Source organism: Trichosurus vulpecula, chromosome 3 (genome assembly GCF_011100635.1).
Source record: "Trichosurus vulpecula isolate mTriVul1 chromosome 3, mTriVul1.pri, whole genome shotgun sequence".
NCBI classification, from domain to species: Eukaryota; Metazoa; Chordata; class Mammalia; order Diprotodontia; family Phalangeridae; genus Trichosurus; species Trichosurus vulpecula.
In genome coordinates this window covers 127,977,528-128,004,975 of record NC_050575.1, presented here as the reverse complement: position 1 = coordinate 128,004,975, position 27,448 = coordinate 127,977,528, and the positions used below count along the sequence as shown (strand labels likewise).

At 48.1% G+C, this 27,448-nt stretch overlaps 1 protein-coding gene across 1 annotated transcript; it reads right to left on the bottom strand.

Annotated features, from left to right (window-relative positions):
* Window positions 1–1,547: 1,547 nt before the first annotated feature.
* On the bottom strand, window positions 1,548–26,672 carry LHX2 (LIM homeobox 2). Its single transcript, XM_036751078.1, has 5 exons — window positions 26,460–26,672; window positions 23,507–23,709; window positions 22,030–22,439; window positions 11,846–12,051; window positions 1,548–2,209 (listed from the first exon to the last, which is right to left on the bottom strand). Exons 1-5 carry the CDS (start codon window positions 26,577–26,579, stop codon window positions 1,922–1,924), a joined length of 1,227 nt encoding a protein of 408 aa, XP_036606973.1. The 5' UTR covers window positions 26,580–26,672; the 3' UTR covers window positions 1,548–1,921.
* Between the last annotated feature and the right edge of the window lie 776 nt (window positions 26,673–27,448).

Sequence of the window (27,448 nt, the reverse complement as noted above, 5' to 3'; positions counted from 1 at the left end):
GACTGATGCCTCAGATGGAAAGAGACCAGGACCCGAAGTTAAGAAAGCCAGAGATTTGAATCCTGACCTTGGCACTCAGTAGTTGTATGACCCTGGCTGTTGTCACTTTTATTATCTGAATCTCAATTTCCTCATCTGTGAACCAAAGATAATGCGCACCGCCAACCTTACAGGATTGTGAGCAAAGTACACCTTAAAGCCTTATAAGGATAGGCACTAGACCTGTTGTTTAACTAGCACAGGGAACTCCTTAGTGAGCAAATTCCCTCTGCCCATGAAGGCTGGCACCTCCTCTGTAATTTAGTCTTAGTTGCCTAGAGCACTAGGAGGTTAAGTAACTTGCCCAGAGTCACACACATCAAGTATGGGTGGGACTGAAACCCGGGTCTTCCCGTCGTCAGGGCTACCTGCCTAGCCACTAGGCAAAACTGCCTTGAGTTAATGCTATAGAAATGTAAATTATTATTATTCCTGGCATCTCATTCCTTTTGATATTTTCCACCCTACTAAACTTGGCTCTGCCCATCTCTTACTTTTCCCTTCCAAGCTGGTCTCCTATCTGCTTCTCATTTTTCAAGAGAGTGGCTAGGTTGTGTTCCAGGACTGGGTGCTTCTCCGTCTTTCTTCTGCCACAACTGCCTCCCCCTATCTAAAATTACCTGAAGCTCCTAATGACTACATCGTCCCTTCTGTTGAATGTTTAGCAGGCATTTCCCTGAATATTTTTGAACCTAAAACACTTTAAAGAGCCATAGAATGTTGTTGCAACTGGAAGGGACCTTAGAATGTAAAGTGTTAGAACAGAAAATGCTAGGGTAGAAATGATCCTAAGGACACAGAATGTTAGAACTGAGAGGGACTTTACAACACAAGGTCAGAGCTAGCAAAAAGTCCTGAGGACACAGAAGGCTAAAACATTGAGATTATGTGTTCAACCCCTTTATTTTACAGAGAATGGAAGTAACTTTCCAAAGGTCCCAGTGCCTGTTAGTAGCAGAGTGGAGGAATTAGAATTCAGGCCTCCTAACTCCTATCTCATTCCTCTTTCCATTTCGTGTTTCCTGTCTGGATGTTTTCATTCTGGGGCAGTGAAAATACCTTGTCCTTTTTCAAACAGGCTCTCCAGCAGGCAGAGAATCTTCCCATCTCTACATGGATCCCAGACATCCTAAGAGGCTGAGAGGGAAGAGCTGGGAAATACAAGCCGTGGAGCCCCTGGAGGGAATGGCTGCAGGCCATCTGTCTGACTTTCCAGTTTAGCTGGAGGTATTAGTCCCAAGAAATCTTTGCTAGACTGAACTGCAGCCAGTTACCCAGTAGTTTCGATAAGTGGTTTTATTACTGGTTAGATTTTACAAATTCTGATATTCGAACAGACGTCCACCTTAAAATTCTAAAACAACAACAGAACCAATGAAGGGGTGTTGTGTGTGTGTGCGTGTGTGTGTGTGTGTGTGTGTGTGTGTGTGTGTGTGTGTGTGTTTTGTTTGTTTGTAGAACTATTCAAAGTAACAAACTTTTTTTTAAACATTTTTGCTCTGGTCATAAATATACAGAGAGAAAAGGAGGCAAGAGAGAAAATGGACATGGGAAATCCAGTATGTAGATAAAACAGTATATAAGGCACGTGGCAGTCTTTGAAATACAAGAAGCTCTAGCCAACTTAAATTAATTCTTGTTTTCCTTGCTCAGTCAGTCCACAAAACTGTACAGTTACACAAATGTTGTGTTGCGGATAGATCTTCCAAGTTAATTTTCAGTCCACACTCTGTAGTTACCAGAACACTCATTTTTCCCCCTCTGTTTCCAGGCGAGATCCTAAAATGTGGTTAGTTAGTTGCTCAAAGCCTCTATTTAAAATACACTTGGAATTCAACTAAAGGATAATTTCTTTTTTAAAGAAATTATTGGGAAAGCGTCATCAGAAAAGGTTTGTAAGAGTTGTCTGTGTAGGACTCCTGGACTCATGGCCCTCCAGGCTCCCAGGCACGGAAGTTAAGACAGACGTCACAGTTGGCATTGTGGGATTAGTCAAGTCCGTGAGGGTGGTGGGAGTGCTGGAGGGGCTCATGGATGCGTTGGAAATCTCTGAGGCTGGGCCCGATGGGGTCCCCGTCTGTAGTGTGGAGTCTGAGGTCTTGTCCACCCCTGTATTCTCCTGGCGTAGAAGGTTCCGCCTGAATTTAGCTCTGGCATTCTGAAACCAGACCTGAAACAATTAGACAGAACAGCCAGAGTTTACAAGCCTGCAACGAGGAAGGAAAGAAAGAAAGAAAGAAAGAAAGAAAGAAAGAAGGAAGGAAGGAAGGAAGGAAGGAAGGAAGGAAGGAAGGAAGGAAGGAAGGAAGGAAGGAAGGAAGGAAGGAAGGAAGGAAGGAAATAAGGAAAGAAAGAAAGGAAGGAAGAAAGGAAATAAGGAAAGAAAGAAAGGAAGGAAGAAAGAAAGGAAGGAAGAAAGAAAGAAAGAAAGAAAAAAGAAAGAAAGGAAGGAAGAAAGGAAGAAAGAAAGAAAGAAAGAAAGAAAGAAAGAAAGAAAGAAAGAAAGAAAGAAAGAAAGAAAGAAAGAAAGAAAGAGAGAGAGAGAGAAAGAAGGAAAGAGAGAGAGAAAGAGAGAAAGAGAGAGAGAAAGGAGAGAAAGAAGGAAAGAGAAAGAGAGAAAGAAAGAAAAAGTGAAGAAGAAAGGAGCATAAAAGAGATAATGAGAAAGAGCAAAAGAGAAAGAAAAGAAAAAGAGAAATGAGAGGAGAAGAGAAAGGTAGAAAAAAAGAAAGAAACCCAATCGACCAGCTTCCCATGGGATCATTTTTTTAAAGCCTCTGTCAGCTGCATTGAATAAGAGCAACCTTCTGGCTTGTACCCAATTCTGTCCAGCTGATTTTGGCCCAGGGCTGCTCTTCAGGCCCACCTGTGTAGATTCGGCCCAAATATCCAAGGGAAGGGGTGAGTTGAGGCAATTATCTGACTAATTCAGGCCCGAGAAATCTTGCAATTGGAGGAACAGTATCGTGAGGAACTGAATAAAACAGAATATGTATCTGCACAGAATTCGGCAGAACAAGGGCCCTGGATCTGAGATGCCCCCACCATGTCTCTCTAGTTATCTTTGGGTAAGGGCACAGCATGCTTAAAATACTCTAAAAAAATATTGCTTGAATTTACCTTTTATGTGTATACACATAAATACACATGCAAATGCATTGCCACATACCTAGCATATACTGCATAGACACCTATATACATATGTACATTCACATTCATATTTATCTGCCTACATATGCACAATATGTGTATTGTACATGCATATCTATATATAGCCATGTATGTATATCTATCCATATACACAAATCCATGGGTACCTCTACTCATATACATGTGCATATATATCTATATAGTGCATACAGAAGCACATAGATTGTACGTGTATTGCATGAGGATATATATTAATTGTATATTTATATGTGTACATGTGGATAGTCCACTATGTCTGCACATGTACTTCTACTTGCATGTGCACACAGAACATGTTTGCATATTCCTGTGTGTGGTTATACAGATCAGGTATGTGTGTACATGCACATCTATACATACAAACAAATGTTTAAAGACAAACATAAACATTATACACATATAAACAAATATTTATATGCACACACACATAATACTCTGGGGAAAATTAGTGAAAATAAATTATGTTGGAATGTGAAAACTCCAGAAAGGTTAGGGATCACTGGTCTAGATGACTTTTAAGTTTCTACTGACCTTGGGGTGCTTCTCCCATTACCACTTAACCACTCTTCCCACCCCTCAAAGAGGGGAAAAGCAAGAACTTTCTGAAAGGATGTCAGTGTCTATTTTCCCATTTCCATCCATGCTGGCCATTATTTTTTTTTACCTTTGTGATAGGGACATTGAGAGAAATTCAATGTTTCCCCTTGTCTCTCCTTTCCAGCTCCTGTGAATCTTTGTTTATAGGACCCCTATTGTTCCCCAAGCCCTTGATATGAAGGTTGCCTTTCCAAAAGAAGCCATTTAGTAGGTGATATTCATTGTGCCTTAATTTTGATTCAGTTTGTAAATCCTATCTGATCACATCTGGGGGCAGTAAAAAGAGAGACTTGGGGGGGGGGGGTTCTATTAAAAAAGCACTCTCTCCTTCTGTCCACCTTCCCACATATATATGTCCAAGGGCTGAACCAAGGCATGAATGATGATGGCGGTGGTAGTGGTGATCATACAATGATGCTGAAGTTGATGACTTCACAGCAGCAATGAAGACAACTCACATTTCTAGAGTATTTTAAGACATACAAAGCATTCTCCTTACAGATATCCTGTGAGGTAAGAAGGGAAAGTATGACTATTCCCATTTTACAGATGAAGAAGCTGAAGGACAAAGGCATTAAGTGACTTGCCTAGGATCATGTAGTTACTAAGAATAGACAGCAAGATTGGAGTTCAAGTCTTTTGACTCTGAAGCTCTATCTGTCTAATGGAAGGAGCCAGCACACCCAGCTGAGCCTCAGTTCCATTCAGTTTTCCTTTGCTTTTAATCTAATGATGGTCCCATAGTCCAGCACCACTTGTGATTTCTTACGTCCCCATGGTGCTCCCTGACTGGACCTCCAACCCTACCATCCGGACAGGTTGTTTCCTTACAGAAACACACAAGGAAACTGCTCCTTTCAGGTTGATGATACTCAAAGGATGCTCCTTGTGTATTCCAGGGCCTTGCAAATAAAAATATGCAAACTTTAACCTGCCTGCCCCAGAGGGCCCACCCCAGACTTTAGGGAAGTGAGCATATCAATGATGTCAACATTTTTTTTTTACATTTCTGTCATGCAGAAATCATGAAATCAATGGCTTTTGATGAGAGTGAGTGTTGAAAAAGAAAGTACTACAATGAAAAGTAAGGATACTTGGCTTCTAGTCCCAGTTCCACCAATAAATTACTGGATTACCTGGGGCAAGAATTTTGCCTCTCTGGGCTCAGTTGCCCCATCTGTAAAAAGGCGGAGTTAGAGTAGATGATCTCCAAGGTCCCTTCCATCCCTAATATTCTATGTTCAAAATTTCTTACAGTGTTAACACTGTATGGTCTAAAAAAATTATTTTCCCTAAGGTCCTTTGGCTTTGAACTCCAGGTTTTCTAACAACTGCCACTGGTTGTCTTCATTAGCTTCACACTTTTTTTGAGGTGTAAGTGAAGGGTTAAGTGACTTGCCCAAGGTCATACAGCTAGTAAATGTCTGAGGCTGGATTGGAACTGGGGTCCTCTTGAGTCTAGGACTGGCTCTCCATTCACTGCACCACCTAGCTGCCTTTAACTCCACATACTTGTGAATTGTCTTTTCACAACCTTCTCCCCAGATATTATACTGGCTCAAATATAGGCCTTCCACAAATATAGGCCACAACCCCCACAATAAGATTTCCTAGAAAGAAAAAATATAAAATGCTTTTAAATTTATCATATAAATAAAAAAAATACTAATCATTGGCCATACTCCAATTTCAAACAAGTTATATTTGGAAGGAGGCAGGGGGGAGTACAGCCTCTATTTGTCCCAATTTGGACTTCGGATTCCTATACAATTACTATTACCACTCTGCCTAAGCAGCTACAATACCTTTGAGCAACGATCAAGCTTTTCCAGTTAAACCAGCCTAAACAGGATTGTGGGATACAAGCGGATCATTAGGGGCGATGGTTCCTTCTTGCTGTCATGTTCATCTGTGGCATGTATCCAATGCTCGGTAGATTATTTAATCTTAGAGATGATCTAATGTTGCCTCCAAAATGAAGTGAAGAAATTGAAACACAAAGAGGAGAAATCACCTGCTTATGGTCAAGCTGTTGAACTGGGTTAGACCCTGTTTGGGCCTCCAGACTCTCAGTCTAGTATTCTTTCCACCCTAGCAAGGTGGACCTCCATGAGGTGGATCAATGGTTCACTTGTCCCATTTTGCAGCTGAGGTGATAGAAGCCCAGAGAGTTCAATCAACTGCCCCCAGGTGATGGAATGACAGAGGCAAAGCTTAAGCCTCTAGAATCCACAACTGGTCAGCAGCTATTTGTCCACTTACACCTACTGTGACTACCTGTCCTGATCTGGAATGGGAAATGAACCATGCTTCCTTCAGGAGAAAAGAGAAAATGCCATTTTATTTAAAAATAATAATAATGGTGATTACCAGGAATTATTAAAGAATCTGCCACTGTGGATGCTAACTCAGGCTAGGAAATAAACCAGCATCAGAGGTGATGGAGTGCAGCAAAGTAAAGATCTCCCAGAGATCGAGGTAGTCGTGGCTAGCAGCTCTTAAGATATTCCTGTGGACTAGGAAATGGTCTCTCCTTATTTATGCCCCTTATTAGTTCTTTAAGCATACCCAATTTATATCCCCTCACAGAACCTCAGTTTCCTCATCTATTAAATGGGGATGATAATCCTTAGACTACCTTGCCCTTGAGATTATGAGAAAAGTGATATGTAAACTGTAGAGTACTAGGGAAATGTGAACTAGTAATGTTACCATTATTTTTGCTATTATTATGCAAAATTGCTGGAGAGTCCTTCTTTTCCAAGAGCTTTTCAGATATAGTTATATGCCACTCTGGGATACTGCTTTCTGTAATTAGACCATGACCTAAGAGGCTAAATCCCGCACCTACCCCATTTTAGCTGGTCAAAAGAAGGGTGCTAATATATAACCACCTAGAAAACATAATAAGCAAATAACAAAGGATGGGAACAAGACCTATGATATCTTAGAAGAAGATATTATTCCCTACACCAATATGGGTTGGAATCTTTTCTGCAACTTATAGTCTTAAAAAATTGCCTACAATGCTATGGGATTAAGTGACTTGCCTAGGGTCATACAACCAAGTATATGTCTGAGGTCTTTCTGACTCTGAGATCAGTTCTCTCTCCACCTTGCCATGCTGCCTCTTTAACAAATAAGCATGATCCTGAAATCTGAGTTTCTGTCCATAAATTAGTGCACAATCACCCATGTATCTACCTCCACATCAACTTTACTCTCTGCTCCCTAGAATCTGTTCTCTGTCCTGTGAAGGGTTAAAAGGGAGGAGTAAAACTCTCTTTGGGGCAGCTAGATGTTGAAATGGATAGAGTGCCAGACCTGGAGTCAGAAAGATTCATCTTTCTGAGTTCAAATCTGGCCTCAGAAACTTACTATCTGTGTGACCTTGGGCAAGTCACTTAACATTGTTTGCCTCAGCTTCCTCATCTGTAAAATGAGCTAGGGAAGGAAATGGCAAACCACTCCAACATCTTTGCCAAGAAAAACCCAAATGGGGTCCAAAGGGTCAGACATTACTGAAACAACTGAATAGCAACAAAATATCCCTTTTGCAGGGGAAGCAGACATCCCTGAAAGAGATACCCAAGACTGTGTGTATGGATGGAGCTGGTGGACACAGCTCCAATCTGTCCAGGAAGGGAGAGGGAACATCATAGTAGAAAGAACACGGGAGTGCACAGTCAGGAGGCATCTGGTTCTTCCACTAACTTGTGGTTTACCTTCAGCAAGTAAGTCACCTCTTTATTCCTGGCTTCAGTTTCCTCAGCTGTAAAATGATCAAACTGAATTAAATAACCTCTCAGGTCCCTCCTAGCCCTAACACTCCATGTTATATTTCAGTGTCCTAACAGTCTACATTAATCTCTAAGATATTCCATGTTCAAAGGTCCCTTCCTAAGGTAACATTCCTACAAACTCTTAACAGTCTATGCCCTAAGAGCTCTTTCAGGATAACTATTCTAACACTGTGTTACATCCTATACTATAAGGCTCTTCTTGTTCTAATATTCTAAGATTCTAAGGAAGAATCTTCAATAACTCCATAGTCCTTGAATTCTATGAGAAGGGGCAAGGAGGGTTATTGGCATAATGAATTTAGATAGAATGCTCCAGACAGAAGTGGAGTCTATGAAGAAGGAATTTGTCTGGTTTGCCCTTTGTAGGGGAGAGAGAACAGCACCTGAAAATTCTGGTGATACATTTGCTCGCTTTGGGGATTTCACCACCCTCTACCATTACCTTCTTTAATAACTCAGGGTCGAATGGAGCAACTGGAATCTAATTGCCAAATGCTCTGGGATCTCTTCCTTTACCTCCCTGCTCAATGTTACTTCCATCATTGGTCAAGAAGGGTCAGAAAAAAAGAGCGCAAATTTGTACTTTTCTCCCATCTCAGGGAGGCTGGCTAAGGAAGAAGGCAGAGTCAAAAGAGAGTTTGGACATCTTGGGATTTCATTGATTCTACTTCTTCATAGCCAAATATCCTTGAAGATGATGGTATAGCTGAGCCCTAAGTAGCAGCTCACAGAATCACAAGATCTAGAGCCAGAAGGGGACCCTTAAATAAAGCATGAGTCCCCTTGAACATCTCTTGACAAGTGGTTATCTAACATCTGTTTGAACACCTGAAAAAAAAAACAAAACACTGTTTCATGAGGTAGCCAGATTTAACTTTTAGAAGATCTTCCTTATTTTGGGTTGAAATCCAATTCCTTGAAACTTCCATCTTTTAGTCCTACTTTTGCTAACAGGCTTCAATAGAATAAATTCACTCCATGTCCCAACAGGCAACACAGCAAATCCCCATTCTGGTTCTCCAGAATAGATAAGGAGAGAGAAGAGATGAACGGATCCCAACTCTCCTGGTCTTTCTTTTAAGACTCCAAAGTGGGAGACACCAACTCATCATCAGGTCAACACCACACATAGATTTTGAACCTACTGTGAACAGCAGCTCATTGGTCAAGCTCTGAGTGGCAGAAAGATCCTGGTTCATAGATGGTTAGAAGTGGAAGGAAGGGACTCTAGCTGAGGGAATATTAGAATTTAGAATGCACGCTGTTGACGCTGGAAGAAATGTGGGAACATAGAATGTTAGATCTGGGAAGTATCTATTTAGAATGGGTCTACAATTTAGAACGCTAGAGCATAGAATAAATACAGTTAGAGCTGAAAGAAATGTTAGATATAGTCTATCTCCCTTCATTTTGCAAATGAGGAAACCGAGACTCAGAGAGAAGTGATTTATCCAAAAAGGTAAGGGGCAGAGCTATGATGACACGACCTCCTTTTCTGATTCTACTTTTAAAGCCCGGGCTTCATGGGAAACGACAGATGCCCAATGATTCTGAAAGCTCTAGAATACCCTTCATTGATCCTTCCCACTTCCTTGGGATACTTGAGGGCGCCTGCTTGTGATAGGGATGGTGAGTGTCCATGGGCTGTTCCAGGGTGGACCATCAGTGAAGCAAATACTCTCCACCTCTCCCAAATTCCCTTCCCCATTCTGAAAATAAGGGATAGGGACACGGAAATGGGATACAAGGGCTGCATTTTCTAAGCTTGGGTAATAAAAGAACTAGAAGAAAACTTGAACAAAATCCTAAACAATCCTGTCCCGAGCTGAACTCGGTTGTTCTAGTCTCCTGGGCAACTCCTGCGAGTTCCCATCTCTGTTTTCTCTCTCGCTTGCCCTTCTCTCCCCCTTTTCTTTCTATGAAACACCCCTACTTCCCGGAGGACATAGGGGAGCGGAGGAAGAGGTGAGGTAAGGGCTCAGGCAGAGAGCTGATTTTTTAAAATGGGTCAAGCGCTGGTGGTCTCGAGCCCAGACAAAGGCAGAAAAGGGAGACAGAAACAGGTTCTCGTAGGGGCAAAGAGGCGCATCAGCTTGGGATTGGCTTTCGCGGCGTTCGCTCAGCTGACGTCATAAAGTCATCTCTGGGGAGCCAGTGGAAAGAAGGGGGTATCTCTCTTCTCCCCTTAAAATAGTTCTCAATCTTGTAATAATTGAAAAACTTTTTTAGTGTGACTCCGTTCTTTCAGTCCCCAGCCTCCATCTCCCCCCCAACTTCAACACTCAGAGAATCCAGACCACCTACTCCAATCCTCCAATCCTCCATTTTACAAATGAGAAAAATGGGGTCCAGAGAAGGGAAGTACCTTACACTTAGTAGGTATTTAATGAATGTTTGTTGGATTGCCCAAGGTCTCCCAGCTCTTTAAGGAGCAGAGCCGAATTTAGAACTTCAGGGTGCAGATCCCATGCTCTTTCCACTACCATCGTGTGAAAGAATAATTGGAAAACTTTCCTAGACCATTCCCTCCCATTATTCCCAGCTCCAGACTCTAGAGACCCCAAACTCTCTTCTCCCGGGCTCTGAGGCTTTCGCCTCTTTCTCTCCCGCCCCAGGGGACCGCAGCTCCCCTAGAACTACAGAGAAGTCCAGCGCCGGACCAAGAGCCCGGATCTCTCGCTGCTGGCTACAAGGAAGCCTTTTCGCAAAGAACCGTCTTAGGGGTACCCATAGCCAACCGGTTCCCTAAGAACGTATCTCAGCAATCGCTCCTCACCCTCAGTCGGAAATTACAAAGCTGCGCATTAGAAATTAACGCACTTTAATCTTTGAAAGTCATTTATTATTCATTTGCACCACGGAGGCAAATATGTTCTGTCTGCCCCTGATTGACAAAACAAATGCAAGTTTCTATTTCGTTTTTTCGGATAAATATTCAGAGAAGTCTCTGAACTTCCTTAGTGTCTTAACCTAGCGAAGAAGTCAGTAGGCTCAACTCACTTTTGCCTTTCTCTGTAAAGCCTACCCATCACCAAGGCAGGGTGGGAGACTAAAAGGGTAGGAAGGAAGGGAAAAGGCTTAATTAAATGAATAATTACAGTCATCAACATTAGAGGAAACTCAACCCTGATAGTTACACGGAGGAAAGAGAAAGAGAGAGATATTGAGAAAGAGAAAGAGACCCCCAAGACACAAAACACAGATAAAGATACAGACAACGACAGAGGCCGAGGGAAAGGGAGGAGCAGAGACCTAGAAAAGGCCGGAGTGCCGAGATGGGGTGGAGGTGGGGCGTGGAAGGAGGGGATCTGAGCCTCTGGTAAAGACAGAAGGGGACTGAAGAGATAAAAACCGAGGGGAAGGAGCAGAGAACCGGTGGGGAGGAGGAGGGCAAATATAGACAAACGGTATGTATGCCCTGCATGTTGTAGGCACATAAAATGCTTTTTGGATTGAATTAAAGTGAGAAACAAACGGAAGAGAGGATTCTTATATTCTTCAGAGCTGAGAGGGACCTCGAAGTCCAGACGGAAAGACAGAAGGAAAGGGTCGAGAAGAGATTGACAACAGAAGAGTATAGCATAAGTGAAGAGAAACAGGAAGAATTACTCTCCGGGCCTAGTTTCTCCTGTCCATACAATTCCATAATTAGACGAAGTTGTCTTTAAAGATCCTTCCACTTCCAAACTCCTATGGTCGTAAGAAGGAGTGGGGGGGGGGGGGGGGAGAAACAGAGAAAGGGACAAAATGACCCCAATGGCAGAGACACCAAGGTGAAAGAGAAACTGAGACAGACAGGCAGAAAGGAGGAAGACGGAGCAAAAAAAGGGGCTCAGGGGAGAGAGGGATAGGATACTAGAGAAAGTGATCCAAAAGGAGCAGGACCAGGATTTCTCGGAGTTTCCTTTTGTGTTTATCTGATTTTTCACATATCGGGAAGATTTCTCCCTGGACTTCCATAAAGCTAGTCTTTAACATTAGAGCAAGCTCCAACGTATGAGAGATCTCAGGGAAAACTCCAGAGGCCCACGAGTTTGGGTGTGTGAGTGCGCACTGTGGGTGTATTGTCTGTTCTGTGCTGTGTGTACTGCTATGTGTTGGGTGTGATATATCCCGCGGACTACTTACTGTGGGTTGCGTTTTGTATATCATATTGTGTAACTGTGTAATCTGAGGTAGCCACGCTCCTGCCTCCCATTATTTCTCCCACCCCTTACCTGGAGAACTCTCTTGGTGAGACCCGTCTTCTGTGCTAGCTGTTTCAAGTCCTTGGCGTCGGGGTTATGGTTAATAGCAAAATAGGACTTCATCGTCCTCAGCTGGTGATGTTTGAAGGAGGTCCGCATTCGCTTAGTCTTCTGGCTGCTGGGGTACTGCTGGTCCCTGTCCAGATGGTCCCCGTCATTTTCGTTGCAGCTCAGTGCTAGAGGGGAGAAAGGTTCAGAGGTGAAGGGTGGAGTGAGGAGGAGGCTTATCGTGCCCTCAGTTTAGGGCAGAAGACATTTCCCTAGAGGAAGCCTGCATCTTCAAGGTCCAGGGAGCCAGGGGGTTCCTCCCAGTCTCAATCTGCAACAGTCCCTGCCCAATTTCTAGGTCAACAAAGCCTACTAGACTCTGCTTTCCCCATCCAAATGGAGTAGAATCCAGGTCCTGAGAAGTCAGGCTATTGTCAGTCAGCTTCAGTCTGACACTGCTCCTTCCAGCCCTTAAACAAATGTACAGGAAAACTATAGTAGCCCCTCTGGGTCTCACAGTCATAGCTCCTTGGATCAAAGGATTTAGTGCTGATTCAAAAGGCGTAAAAACCAACCCCTTCCTTTTATAGATGAGGAAGCAGAGGACCACAGAGAGGAGGTGACTGGCCCCAAATCACATCGATAGAAAGCAGCAGAACAGGGATTTGAACACAAGCCCTTGGATTCTAAATTGTGTTCTCCTGCTACTACATCAGCATTTGTGAACTTCAGGTAGTTTCAAAATTGTGTTCCTATGTTTGTGGTCTATCTGAAGCTTTGGGATAATATAGGACATCTGACTGATCATAAAAATAAATCCCTATGACTCAGAGATTGAATTTCTGGCATTCAAAGTACATGCATCATAGTAAAGAATGGAGAATCTGAAACATACATATGTGACAATTACATAAAATGATAGCAACAGCAGTAACAAAAATACACAGAATAAAAAGGAAACAGGAAAAGAATATGGAAATGAACAAGGTGTATAAATTCTTTTTGTCAAGATTAATATGCATTTTAAAAAATAAATTATAAATAATTTGGAGTTGATGGTCTTATTACTCTCATTTTGTTTTGTTTAATTGATTATTGTTAAGTTCAGAATAACTTTTATACATAAATATGTGAATTTATTTTAAAAATCATGTACATTATAAAGTTTCCTTCTCTGTGCTCAGTGGGGCCTAGGCAGAGCTGCCTGCAGTACTACTCCTTTTAAGAATTTTAGAACTGGAAGGGAACTTGTCAATCATTGAATCCAGTATTCTCATTTTATAAGTGAAGAAACTAAGGCCCCATGAGAAGGAATGATTAGCCTAAGGTCATGCAGCTGGAACTCGTCAGAGCCAAGATTTGAACCCCAATCTTCTGTTTCTGTTTCCAGATACAGGACCCTTTCAAAGGAACCAGCCACAACAGGAAAGGATAAACTTCCCTAGCCTTAGGAGAACCAACTTCTCTATAGCTAATAGATCTACCTCCTTCACTATCTCCACGATGTCCAGACAATGACCCGGGCTCACAGACACTCCTCAGCGAGGAGCAGAGAGGTGCCCTATTCCCTAGACACTTTCCAGCTAGAGACTGGATTCAGGGGTTTCCACAAAGCTTAGTTATTACACCCAAATGGGGTAGGGAGTAATCCTTTCACAGTCAGTGAGAAGTTCCTTCCATAAGAGGCCAGGTCACAGCTTGGCAGGGGACTCAGGTCACAGCTGCCACCCACTATGGGACCACAAAGTAGGATGTCCTCTGCACCCCCTGCCCCAAGGACCGACAGAACAGGGTCCTTCCCTTTGCCAATAATCCTCCAAGAAGGGCCTTGCCCCACCACCAAGAGCCCACAGAACAGGCTCTTTCTATACCGCCCCCCCAATAACCCACTGAGCAGGGTCTCCCTCTTCCAAGATTCCTCAGGGTATAGACCACCTGGGAGAACCCTTAGGATCAGTCCTGGGACTAGAGCCAAAGAAGGGGGGAGAACACAGGGGTGCAATTTGAGGGATGGAAGGGGAGGAGGAGCTTAGTCCTTTAAAACAAGTTCCTGCCATTTAACAAGGAGTCAAAGGATAGTCCTTAAATGTGGTTTCAGAGAAATAATAGCTCCCATTCCTATAGTGTTTTAAGGCTTACAAAGCTAGAGCCCTTTCTTCACGACGGTCTTATGAGGTAGAGAGTACAGGCACTATAATTCCCATCTTACTGATGAGAAAACTGAAGCTCTGAACAAAAAGTGAATTGCTTAGCCAGTAAGTGTCAGAACTGGGACTCTGGCCCAGCTCCCCTACCCTAAGTTCAACCCCAAATCTGCCAGTTACCTCCAAGGTGCCTGAGAAAAGGGGTGAACTCAGGAACATATAACGTTTATTCTCACTGACCTCAGTGCCAGTCCCAGGTGATAGGAAAGGGGGGGAAATGAAGAAAAGGAAGCAACTCATAATGATAAGAATAATGGTTTGTACCTACATAGAACATTCGAGTTTGCAAAGTGCTTTCACATATTATCTCATCTGATCCTCTCAACAGTCTCCTGAGGTGCTCCAGTCTTTAAAGATAATGATACTGAGGCTCAAGGAGATTCAATAACTTGTCTAGAATTACAATGCCCCGGAATGTATTTTGGAGTTTGAGTTGAAGTCTTACAAGTAAACAAGCATCCTCAGAGGAGGGGTGGACTGGGGGCAAAGGTGAAGGCTGTCCCTTGAGGGCAGAACCGGGACATGTCATTTGTGGACCTCAGACAAAAAGTTGAAAACTCTATCGACCTGATGCTTGAAAATTGTGCTCACACATGCTTCTGACCAGGAGGCTTCTCTACAATCATTCCCATTTCTACAGCATTCCAAGATTTACAAAATGCTTCTCTCCTATGAGGCAGGTAGGTAGGCTATATTGATTAAAAAGGGACCCTGGTTTTTATTGGTGTTGGAGTTCTCTCAATCAACTCAGATCCCAACCGATCTACAACTTAGAATCTTAGAGTGTGTCTCTGAGGTCCATAGAGGTTAAGGGACATGCCTAAGGTCCCTCTACTAGTGAGTGTCAGAGGTGAGATTTGAACTAGGATCTCCTTGACTCCAGTTCTAGCACTGTATTTACCATTTCTCCCTTCTTCTGTTATAGGGATAGTGCAGAATTTGTTATCCTCATTTTGCAGTTGAGGAATTTGATGTTTAGGAAGCTGAAGGGACTTGCTCATTGCCACAAATTAGTATATACCATATATAATACTCTAAACCAGGTCTCATTCCCTTGGACATTTTGTGGTCATTGAACCTTAGAAACCATCCAGTCCAACCAATGGTCCCATTCCATAGATGAAGAAACTGAAGCCCAGAGATATGAAATGAATGCCCTTAGTTCACAAAGAGACAGGATTTGAACCCAGGTCCAAAACATAGTGGTGTGCTTCCCAATATATGGCTCTGTCTCTCATAACATATGCTATTTTATTTGTCATCAAATAAGTATGCAGAGGCCTTAGAGGTCAGGGTTTTTTTTTTTTGGCATAAAAAGGACACACATTTTGAAAAGTCATGTTTAAAGAGCCTCTCCATGTGTCTCTTTGCCTATCCTTAGTCCCAGGTTGGCTTGAAAGGAGGGAATGGGGAGGAGGGAAAACACTGAACCATCCACAGCTGCTCCCTCAGGCACGTTCTCAAGGGATTTCTCTCAGTCCTTCCCAGGACAGTGCCCCCTCCTTCACTCCCTCCCGGACTTCTGTTAATGAGCTCTGCTGGGGGCCTATGCTGGCCCAGTGTGCCCTTGGGATCCTTCCTGAGGTAGGCCTGAAGAAGGGGGGTGGGGTGGAGAGAAGGTCGGGTAGTCCAAAGGGAAAGAAACTCCTTTGAGGAAGAGAAGGGCAGAGTGGAATAAGAAAGAGGTAGGAGGGGCCTGAAAAGCAAAGCCCCCTCAAGGGTTGGAACTGGGAGAATGGACAGAACAGAAAGAAATAGCAATAGGGGCAAGACAGTAAGGAGGCATAAGAAAGTGAACAATAGATAAACTGTCTCTTCATTTCTATATTCAGGAAGACCAGAAAAGGTTAAGGAGGCAGTAGTTTAACAGAAGGGGTCTGGCTCTGATATGTGGCCTTTGGAAAATCATTTAGCCTCTTTAAGACTTAGCTTTCTTATCTGCAAAATGGGCATAATAGTGGTAGCACTACCTACCTAACCTTTAAAGTGGAACAGATCTATTAGCATATTGGGCACAAGAGAAGCTTCTCTGGATAGCCTGACTGAGGCCTGGCTTATGCTGGGGAAAAAGCCAGGGGAAAACAGGAAAGGAACTAGGAAAATAGGGAGATAGGGAGATTTTGGTTAAGAGGAGCTGGGTCAGGGATCAAGAGAGTGAGAAGAAGCAGGGAGATGGGGGAAAACATGAGATCCGATAGAGGTTGAAGTTGGAAGCCTGGACTGAAGTCTCGGGAAGGAGAGTATGAGGGAGAGAGAGGGTTAAGGGGAAGTAGAATGAGAGGAGGTCAGGGTAAAGAGAGAATGGGGCAGGGAGAGAAGCTGGGAGGTGGGGGAAGTGATGGAATGAGGAGGGGAAGGGGGAGTTGAGGGATTAGTTCAGGAAAGGGGACATTGGGCTGGGAGGGAGGTCGGGGAAGGGGGAGATGGGGTGGGGGAAGCGTGGGTAAAGGGGAGAGGGTGGGGAGGGCTTTGGCTTTCTTTTTCCCTCTCAATTAGGCCAATTCAATAGAGCTAAAGAGCTCGTAAAATCATGAATAATTTACTCGTGATCTGTTATTAACCCATCGGGTTTCCAGCTCTTGTCGCCGGGACTGAACCTGTAATCAAATCTGACTTCGCCTCATTTTACTAAAGACGAGATTGTAGGTTCAATTGTCTAAATAATGGATTGGAATCAAATCAGTAATTACGCCGCCAGGCAAAAAAAAAGGGGGGGGGGGTGGAAGGAATAAGTCACCGCCTTCCGGCCAGAGCTGTTTGCCCGGCCCCAAAGTCTGCCCGCCAAGCTGCTCCCGAGCTGCCTTGGAGCGCCCGGCTCGGCCAGGCCAACCCCATGCTGCGCTGGGCTCAGAGCTCCCCAAGGGACCGGGCGTGGCTCTCCTTCTGGTTACTAGCAGCACCAACCCCACCCCCCTAGCCTTCCCTCTTTTCTTCCTGGCCTCCCCCAGGATCTGGCCAAAATCGCTCAGTCCATAACCCTCCCCTCAACCCCCACCACCACCACCTCCCAGAGCGCAGGCAGGCCCCCCTCCCCCGCCCCGGCCCGCGCTGGGGCCCAGAAAAAGGGAGGGGGGAGAGCTGGAGAGATTTCTGAGGAGCTGGACCACAAGGGTCCTGCCCTTTTTCATGCTTTACCCAGACTATCAGAACAGTGGGGGTAAATAGAAAAGAGGAGTTTCTAATGAATTTCTGTGCAAACTCGGAGGGGTAAGTGGGACTCCTGTGCCCTTGACAAACCTGACCCTGCTCTTGCTAGATCCTATAGGATCATAAAATGTTAAGCTGAAAAGGAACTTTAGAGATCATCCTAGTCCAACCCCATTTTACAGAGGGGGAAACAGAGAACCAAAGAGGGGAAGAGACTTGCTCAGAATTACACAGGTAGAAAATAGCAGAGACCAAATTTAAACTTAGGTCATCAGACCATTGGAATCATTCAGCCTGGTTTTCCAAGGATAGATTCAGATAGCTAGGGAGACCTTCCCCCCCGCAACACACACACACACAAACTAGACTACAGGCCAAGGACTATATATATATATACACACACACACACACACACACACACACACACACATAAATATACACATACATACATATACATTTATCACTCTAGCTTCAGACAGACCATCATCTCAGCCTAGATTTGCTCCTGTAGGGATTGAGGACTCCCATTTCTATAAAGTTTACAAAATACTTTCCTGAAAATGGGTAGAGCCTGCCTTCCCATTTCACAAATGAGGAAACCGAGGCTCAGAGAGAAGTGACTAGCCCACAAATCATACATCTGGTAAGTGTCAACTTTAGGATTTCAACTCATCCCAATTTTCTAAATTCAGCCCTTTCCACTACATTATGAGACCCCTGCTGGGTTGAGTGACCTTGTGTCATCATCCAGGCAAACCCATACATTTGGGCTTCTCAGAATGCATTCCTTCCCTGGCTAGGGCCCCCTGCTCCAAACCAGGCTCCCAGCATCACTTGCCTTTCTAAAGTCTCTTCACCACGGGAGTGAGCTTTTGGCTGCTGCTAGGAGTGAGGGGAGACATTGACTACTCAGAGTCCTTGTTAATCGGACGGCCACATCTCTCCCCATTCCTTTTCTGGGTATATTTTAGTTTTTTCATGCCAATAGGAATAGACATAATACTAATCTCACATTTCTATCACATCGTAAGGTACAGAGTACTTTCCTCAGAACATTCCCGTGAGGTAAGGAAGTAGTGTCCCGTTTTTCATAGATAAGAAAACTGAGATTTTCTTGTCCAAGGTCACACAGAAAGGAAATGTTAGAGCCCCAATTCCAACCCCAGACTCCTGACCCCAAGCTCTGCTGTCTTTCCACTACACCATGCAGGTTCTAAAAGGGGACAGAAAGTAAAACGAAAAAAGAAAAATCTTCTGAATCGAGGAAGACGAGGGCCGACCTGCAGAGATGCCGCTTTCCTGGGAAACACTGAAAAATGGCCCCATGTTCAGACATCAATTCAGCAGTCCCTCTTCTACCTCTTCGCCGCCCCCCCCCCCAATAACAAAACAAAATTTCAAAACTATCCTCCAGTATCTCACTCCTTTTCAACAAGTGAAGGAGGATGAACGACAACAGGGACAGCAAACTCTTTAAGGGGGAAAAAAAGAGACGAGAAAGAAGGGAGGGGGAGGAGGGAGAGGGGGGTGGGGGGGGGAGAATGGATCTTTTTGAAGTCTTGGCTTCCTTCTAAGCTATTCTCCACTTGTCAGCCTTCATCCACATCTCAAACCCGCCAGCCAGTCTTCTACCTCACAGAGATACCAGCCCGGGGGGGGGGGGGGGGGAGAAGCGAAAAATCTCTCCCATTTACTCAACGATTTAATTCTCAACGCGGCTGCAATTGCTCCTCCCCCCACCTACCTTAAGGGGAAAAAAAAATCCCATCATCACATACACACTCGCCACCCGTGGGGAATAGAGATCTCAGGAACTAGTCCTAACTTCCACCTCAACCTGTCCACACTTAGAACTGTTTATAAATATACACAGATTTTAGTTTTATCTGAGAAAGTCAGGACGCAGCGTCAGTTTCATCCTCACGGAGAAGGGAAAAACACTCAGTCGGGGCTCAGTGGGAGAAAGAAGCCAAGTCAAAACTATAATACTCAAACGAAAAAAAGCAACCCCTCCCCCCTTCAGTTTTCCAAATCCGTGTTCTTTGCATTCAAGATTCACGGATTCCGATTCTGGGTTTAACGTTTCAAACAGAGGCACGTGAAATTCATCTTCCTCCCCCCTTTAAAAACAAAACAAAACAACCCACCAACTCTCCAACCCATTTCTCTCCATCCCATTTCTTCGATTGAACATAGATCATCTATACAGATGTGCTCCATCACATTTTAATAGAAGTAAACCCGCCTTAACACCGATTCCCCCGCCCCCCCCACCTCCCTCCCTCCAAAGATAGCTGAAAAGATAGTTTTGTTTGCAGTTGTACATTAGACTGACGGGAGAAAGACCAAAACCTTCCGGAACCGGTTATCTCGAAAACGAAATAAAAAATAATTACAAATAAACTCTATCTATTTAGGAAGCCAGGGGGATCGTAAAGCTTTCCCGGCCTGTCCATACCTCAGGCAGATGTCGACGGTTTAATTTACTAGTTCTCAGAACCTCAACATCTGCCATCTAAAGGAAGGTAGCAGGCGGAGGTGGGGGTGGGAGTGGAGTAGAATGAAAGGCCGAGCCCTGCAAAAATTAGGGAAGAGAGGAGAAGGAAGTACCTTCTGAAAGCAGGAAAACTAAACCGAGACCTCAGGGACTCTCCGCTGGGGAGGCGCGTAAAGCAGAAAGAATAGTACACCCAGAAAACCTGGGTTCGAGTCACAATTTTTGTTAGCTGTGTGACTTTGGGCAAGTCATTTCCATTCCCTGGACCTGTTTTCTGATGAGCAAAAATGGGGACAATGAGACCTTGCATTTCCTGTCACAGCGTGGTATTGGGAAGGACGTGCTTTAAGAAACTTAAAGGGTTAGAAAAATGGGGGTTGTAGTTATTTAAACTGTTGATGATCCACCTTTCCCATCTCTCTCCATTTCCAACACCCCCGCAGTTCGTTCCCGGAGCCAGCGGTACAGAATCAGGCCAGTCCCATCGCTTCCCTGGTCCTACATTTCGGGGAATATGTTCCTACTTAGTACTGGGTTATATCTTCGTAGCTTTAGGAGAAAAGTGTTCAGTGCTCCCAGCACATTGGTTTCTCAGGTACCGCGGAGAGCGGGCGAGGACGGCTGGGGGCGGGGGGTGCTCCCAGGACAAGGGGAGGGGGGCGGAAAGACTCGTAGCCTGAGCCAAGGGGCACCTGGTGAAACCAGCCGAAGTCGAGAATGGGAAACAGGATGGTTCCCTCCCCACATCCCTGACTTTGCGCCTTCTGATCCCCCCTTTTCGCCAAATCCCGCAAAGTGATCCCTTCCGCCTTCACCAACAGCAGGTCAGCGGGAAGGTCAAATTTCTTACGTTTAAAGCCGCCGCCGCCGCCGCCGCCCCCCCCCACTTGCCAGTCTCTGGTCCACTATTCCTCACAGTCTTTCGTTGCCTTCCCCCTCCCCCGCCTCGCGCCCCACATTGGCATAGGCCGGAACCCCCTCCCTGTCATCTATCTTGTTAGGGCCTCAGCAAGTCGGCTCTCAGCTTCCCTCCAGACTCGGCCCTGTCCCGCCCGGGCCTTACAGTAACCAGGCCTTGCCTCAAGGTCCGCTTGGCTCCAGGTCTGAGTCCCCAGCCTGGGCCTCTCCCCACTCCCCGCTCCGCCCCGGGCACCTGCTCCCGGCCTCAGCGCTCAGCTTGCCACTGGCTCCTGCAGCTCCAAAGTCGCGCTTCCCCAGCCTGTCTTGGGCCGCAACCGCTCTGCCGCTCCCTTCCCCAGCCCCACCCCCGCAAAGGCGAACAATCAAAATCAGTTCTTGGCCCTCAGAAACTCGAGCTTCACATTTCGGTTTTCCAGGTTTCAGCTCCAGCTATACTTCTCCCTCCCTTAACCCCCAGCCCGGGCACCTGCTCCCCTGCTCCGCGCCAGGCTCTTAGAGACCCTGCAACTCCCTGCCCCGGCTGCTCCTGCCGGGGCTCAGGCATCCGCAGCCAGCCAGCACACTACGTGGTCTTGCAAGATCCCCCAGAGAGGATTCCTGGTCCTCGAAAGTGAGAATTTACCATCTCTGGCCTTCATCCTTCAGCTCTAGACACATTTTTCTGCTCCCTCCCCTCCAGCTTCCCGCACCTGCTCCCCTGAACTCCCCGGGCCTCTGAAGCTCCCAGACCTGGCTTCTCTCGCCAGGGCCGGCCCTTGCAGCCTGGGCTAACGTGCCCTCCTCCTAGGCGAGCTACCAAAGGGAATTCACAGCCCGGCCCTCGGAAGTGCTAATTTACAAGCTCTGCCTGCCTTCCAGATTTCAGTTCCAGCTACCCTTCTTTTCTCCCCTTCTACCTACTAATCATGAAAAGTCCCCCCTCCTGTTTTCTCCTTAACCAGATGACCTCGCTTTCCAAACTCCCTCCTTCCAGATGATGGGGGTGGAGGGTAGGGGATGGGGGTGGGGGAAGAGACCAAAAGCCAAAACTTCCAGAGACCAATTCACAAGTTCCCATAGCTATGAGGTGCTGCGCCCCTACCCACCCACCTACCCAAGTCTCGAAGGACAGAAACGCAAGGGCAGTGAGGGTAAGGAGGTCAAGAAATCGACGCATCCCATTTAATCCCGGGGGGTTAAGGTAGATAAGGGAACAAGGCAGAGCAAGGTGGAAATAGGTGGCAGAAGTGGTTTAGGGAACTGCAGTCACGGACCATCTGGACAGGCCCACCAGCAGACACAGTCACAGAGTCCTAGTCCTCCCAGTAGCAATTGTCCCCCACTTCCACGCTCTGAGCCTCGCCCGAGGAAGTCAGAGCTCTAGGGGGCTAGGTAGGCCGGAGAAATTCGCTTCTTACCTGCATTGTAGGCGGCCAGGTCCGCCCCAGGCCCTGGGCTCTTCCGTTTCCGCGGCCTCCCCTTCTGCACTGTACCCACGCCGTTGTAGTAAGGGAGGCCCAAGGTGTTGGCCCCGCCGGCGCCCAAACCCGAGCCCTTGGCTGCAGCTGCCGCTGCCGCTGCTGCCGCCGCCGCCACATCGGCGTGGTTGAAGTGGGCCTGGTAGTCACCCTGCAGCAGCGCCTCGAAGTGCAGCCGGCAGTAGACCAGGCTATCCTTCATTCCAAAGTGGTCGCCAGTGGTCAGCATCTTATTGCACGTGGTGCAGGTGAAGCAGTTGAGATGGTAAACCAGGTCCCGGGCGCGCATCACCATCTCTGATGCTGAGATGCCCAGGTGACAACGGGCACAGCGTTGCACAGAGAACCGCCTGGGGTAAGGAGAGAAGGAAAACTATTTGGGGAATGTGGCTCCCTCTACTCCTTATCTGTCTGATCAAACCCTTCGGGCTCCCCCCCCCCCCCCCCAGCGTTCCACCCAATGTCAGATTCTTTACTATTATCTAGTAGACTAATAGGACGAGTAGGCCTTGAAGTCTGCAAGGTACTGGGTTTCAAGAGTCTTTCCCTACCCTGGGGCAAGTGTCCTAGGATTCCCCAGTCTCTCTCCTTCTGACACCTAAGACCCCCACCTTTACCTGCCTTCACCAGAAAGCTCCCTGTTTCTCCTAGTGCTTGTGCAAGACCCAAGAGAGCCCCCAGTTAGCTCCCACTCCTGCCCTCCTCAAAGTTGTCAACACCGGGGACCAAGGGACTTGTCACATGCCCTTCCCCTTCCCCCACCCTCCCCCAGCACTCCCACGCCACTGCCAGTGAGCAACACAGACCCCTGAAACAAGAGGGAATTTGAGAAAGCCAGAGAAAGGAGAAAGATTGAAAGAATATAAGAAAAAGTAAAAGGAGAAAGATGATTAAAAATAAAATGGAAAACCCTAAACAGCAAACGAGAGGGAAAAGTGAAAGGAGAAAAAAAAGAGAGGAGGAAGAGGAGGAGAGAGGGAGAGAAAGAGAGAGATTTTTCCTTCAAAATTTATTTTCCATCCTGTCCACACCCGGCAGCTCCCAATCACTCTGATCGATCCAGAAATCTCTAGAAACCTTTTCCCAAGGATCTCCTGTCTCCTCCAACACTAAGTCCAAATATGGCGGGGGAGGGGAGGGGAGGGGAGGATGCCTACTTCTGAGCCTCCTGAGACTAAAGGGAGAAGGGAATGGAGGCCAAGGGAGACGCTTCTTTTTAGTTTCACTTAAACTTCCAAGTGGGGCAAGGAAGGGAGGGACTCTGCCTTTGTCCATCCTTTAAGGAGTCCATCCCCATCCCCACCCCCGCCCTTTTCGTTTCAGGAGAGAAACATCCCCCACATCCGCTCCCCCAGGGCAGCTTAGGCCGAGCTGAGTTCACCGCGCTCGGCTTGGGATGGGGCGCCGGCTCCCGTACCTGTAATAGTCTTCTTTGCAGTAAATGCTGCCGTCCTTGCTGAAGCAGGTGAGCTCCGACTCCAGGTTGAGTTTACACTCGCAGCACTTCAAGCAACGCATGTGCCACTGTTTGTCCACTGCCAGTAGGTAGTAGCGGTCGGAGATCTTACCTCCGCAGCCCGCGCAGAGCGCGGCCCGGTCACTGCTGATGGACGGCATGGTCTGTGGGGAAAAGAGGGCACAGTTAGCCCAAGCCAGGGTCGGTGTCACCTGAAGGCGGCTACCCGGATCCTTTCTCCCCAGGCCAGAGCACGCCTCCTCACTACAACCTACCACCGCTCCGGCTCCAAACGCTGCCCTCTTCTTCCAGTCTCCCCCAAAGGAGGGAAGGTACCCTACAATTTAGTAAGGCCGATGGGCCTAAAGAAAGAGAAACTTTTACCCCGGCGCTGGTGAAAAGGACCCCAACCCCCACCTCGTAGCCGGCGTGAAACCAGACGCCCCAAAGCGGCGCCTTGCTCGCGACCTCTGCCTCCTCTTCGGCCCTGGTCCCAGTCTCTGGGTCTCTCTCCTCCCCTCTCACTCCAGATCTCTCCCTCCCAATCGCCTTCGCTAGCTCTCGCCCTCTCCTTCCTCCCCCTCACCCCCCTTTCTCAGAATCGCCCTCTCCCTCCCTTTCTCTTTTCCTCCCTCCCTCTCTCGCTTGCCCTCCCCCTCCCTTTCTCCAGAATGGCTTTGGGGCTGGGGTCTTTAACTCGCCCTACACGGGAGGATGGCGGGCGGGGGGGGGGCGGTAAGGGAGGAAGCAGTGGAGGGAATGAAGCACCCCTTGCATAAAATGTTTTCTCCCCTGGGTCACACGAGTGACTTTAAAGGTGGTATTTAAAGAGTTTGTGTTCCCCGAAACATCATGGTTTCCAGACTGATTTTCTTAAACTGTTTTAGGGGCGGTTTTTTCTCCTCTTCCCTTCTTTCTCCCCAGCCCTGGATTTAAAAAGAGAGAGAGAAATAAAATACAGCGAGTCCCGCACGGCTTTGGAAGTCCGGGGATAGAGAGGAGTCAGGCTAATATCGCCAATGTGAGTCAGGCGTTTGCATTCAAACCAGGACCTGGAGAAATATAGCCTGGCCCCCTTTCTCCTACTGCAAGCGAACCACAAACCCCTAGGCCCTACAGCTGAGACAGCACCTTCCTGGGACCTTCCTCCCCACCCACCCATCCCTACACACACATTACCAGACCAGATCCTGTTCCACCACAGAAAGGTCCGGCTTTCACAAGAGGCCGGCCAAGGGGACTGTCACCCCAACGGCAGCGGCTCCATGACCAACAAAGTCCACTACTCGCAACTACTTCCCCAGAGCCCTCTCCGCCCAGTAGAAGACCACTTGGTGCCTTCCAGTCCCCAGAGGCACCAAGTTCTAGCGAGGAGGAATAGACAGACTTCAAAATGCCCCCGCTCCCTCGGCCCACAGCTCCAGCCCTACCCCATGGAGTCCTTAATTTATTTTGTCTAATAAGAATGAGCATTGGGAAAGGAAGGCCGCCTTGCCCCGGATCCAGGCACAGCTCCGCAGAGAAATTGCAAAAGCTGGGTCAGGTTATTTTTCTCTCCCCAAAGGTCACGCCCGAGTCGGACGCTGGGCCTGGCCTGCTCTGGGGACTGAGAAGGGGCCTGCCGGCCTGTCGGAAACCCTGGGATCCCGCGGTCTGGGCCAGCCCAGAACCCCATCCGCATCTGGGGTCCCAAGGAGAGGGGCCGGTGCCCTTTACAAACGCTGCCGCCCAACTTTGGGGCTCCCCCCTCCAGGGCTGGAGAAAGAAGGGTGGCAACCGCCCGGCGCTTGTCTCCCCCACACACACCCCTGGCAGACACACACCCTCCCAGACCCAAGACCCCCGAGACTGGGATAGAAGGCGCCGAAAGACAGACAACGAAGCCCTCGCGCCCGAAGTAATCAATCCTTTGCGGGAATAGTAAGCCAGGTTTTGCCCCTCCGATTCCACGCAGTGGCTGGAGGCTAAAGGAAGCGGGGCTGGAAAAAAAAAAAAAAGGCAAGGAGCCAGGGAAGCTCCTACAGCCCGGAGTCCGGAGCCCGGAGCCGGGAGCCCTGAGCTCGGAGCCTGGAGCCGAGCGGAGAATATCAACTGACGGCGGATTGTGCCGGCTATTTCTTTCCTCCGAAACCCGGGTCCTGGCTGCCGCAAGGACCAAGGCCCCTCGGGCTGCCCCAGGACGAGAACTAAAGGAGGGCTGAGTGCGGAGCACAAACCAAATTCGGGGGACTCCAAGGTGGGGGAGAGGGCGGGTATTCCCCGCCCTTTCACCCCAAGCCTCCCAGAGGAGGCAGGTAGTCCTTGTCCTGGGCCCAATTGGGCCCCTGGCTCTCCCACATCAGGAGAAATGCTAGGCGTTTCTCTCTCTCGTGTCCTTCTTTCTCGTTTTCCACCTCTTTCCTAGGGGGGAGCCGCAGCCCAACAGAAAGCCCTCCGCCCTGGGTTGAGGGAGTGTTGCTGAGGGCTCGGCTTCTTGCCGCCCCAGCCTAGGCTTCTGAACCCCGGGCCCAGCGAAGGGCGCTCCGGAAAGTACACAGCTCACTTTCCCCAAAACTTCGAAGAGCACCCAGAAGAGGAGGTGTGGGAATCGCCAACTCCGCGTCTCTCCACACACTCACCCCAACCCCGAAATCGTAACTCCTAGTCAAAGCCTTCTCCCTTCTGCGCCATCCCCCCAAGCCCTTTCCTCCCGGATCCCTCAAAGCAAACACGGGTATGAGGTGGTTGATCTGCCTTCTCCTGTTGGCAGTCCGCGGCAAGGGGCGGGGGGGAGGATTGCAGAACAACTGGAATCAGCATTTGGGGTGATACAGTCTTCCACCTCTGTCCCACAGCCTCCCCTCTCCCCGTCTTGTCTTCCCCTCGTTCCCCTCCGCATACAGCCCTTTCCCTCCTTCCCAACCCGTGCGCCTACCGTCTCCGTCTCGCCCCGGTCTATGGCTGAGCTGATGGCTGGCGCTTCGCTCTTGGCCCTGCGGTCCATTTCGTCGATGACCCCGTGCACTTCGGGGCCCGACAAGCTGTGGAAGAGCATCTCGGCGGGGTCGGGCCCCCGGGCCGGAGAGAGGAGGAAAACGAGGAGGAGGCAGTGGCTGAGACGCGGGAGAGGGAGCTGAAGGCGCCGCGGGAGGCTGGGGGTGGAGGGAAGGTGGGAGGCGGCCGCTGGCCCACGAGTGCTGGGGGCTTACCCTGGATCCGAATTCCTCCGGGGGTCGTTTTGCCCTGCGCTCGGGAATGTTAGCGGACCAGGCGCATCCCTCCTCCCACCGCCTCCCGGGCTGGGCTCTCCTTCGCCCCAGCCCAGCCCCGCCCAAGCCCAGCTCCCCTCAGCCCCCCAGGCTGTCAGCGCTGCTTGGAGCAGCCGGCTGAAGGGAGCGGTTCTTTGCGCATGGTCTGCCCGAGTCCTCTCCGGGACGTGCCCCAGGCCTGGGCACCTACATAGCTAGAGGTCTTGGTCACTGAGGGGCAAAGCTGCGGGGAATTGGGGAGAAGGGGAGGCTCAGGAGAGGTGGTTAGATGTCGAGCCCGGGGACTCAGGGAGGAGGGCAATGGCCAACGTCCCCTTTGGGCGCCTTCAGTCGGCTGGCATTGTCGCTTGGCCTCGGGGTCAGGGGCTAGAGCCCTCGGCTATGGGCGCTGCGCGAAGCCAGGAGGTCGCAAAGTCTGGGAGGCTGGGTTCTCTACCTCCTCAAACTCCGCCGGTGCCTCTCCCGGGGAGGGGAGGGAAGGGGAGGAGCTAGGGAATACCAAAAGGCAGGCAAGAGATAGACAGTCAAGGATGGAGGTAACGATGAGTCCCCTTTCCAAAAGCGACTCCTTCCCCCCCACCCCAAGTGTCCCGCGTCTCCAAATGCGCCCTGCTCTGCTTATTATGCCTCTGGCTGATATGAAGTAGCTGGCCCT

What these genes read in the sequence shown, in the direction of transcription:
- LHX2 (XM_036751078.1), bottom strand. Translation starts at nt 26,579, where the DNA reads ATGCTCTTCCACAGCTTGTCGGGCCCCGAAGTGCACGGGGTCATCGAC. An exon ending in ACCGGGGCGAGACGGAGACG is followed by an intron (nt 23,710 to 26,459) that starts GTAGGCGCACGG and finishes TTTTCCCCACAG; the next exon opens with ACCATGCCGTCCATCAGCAG. An exon ending in TGCAAAGAAGACTATTACAG is followed by an intron (nt 22,440 to 23,506) that starts GTACGGGAGCCG and finishes TCCTTACCCCAG; the next exon opens with GCGGTTCTCTGTGCAACGCT.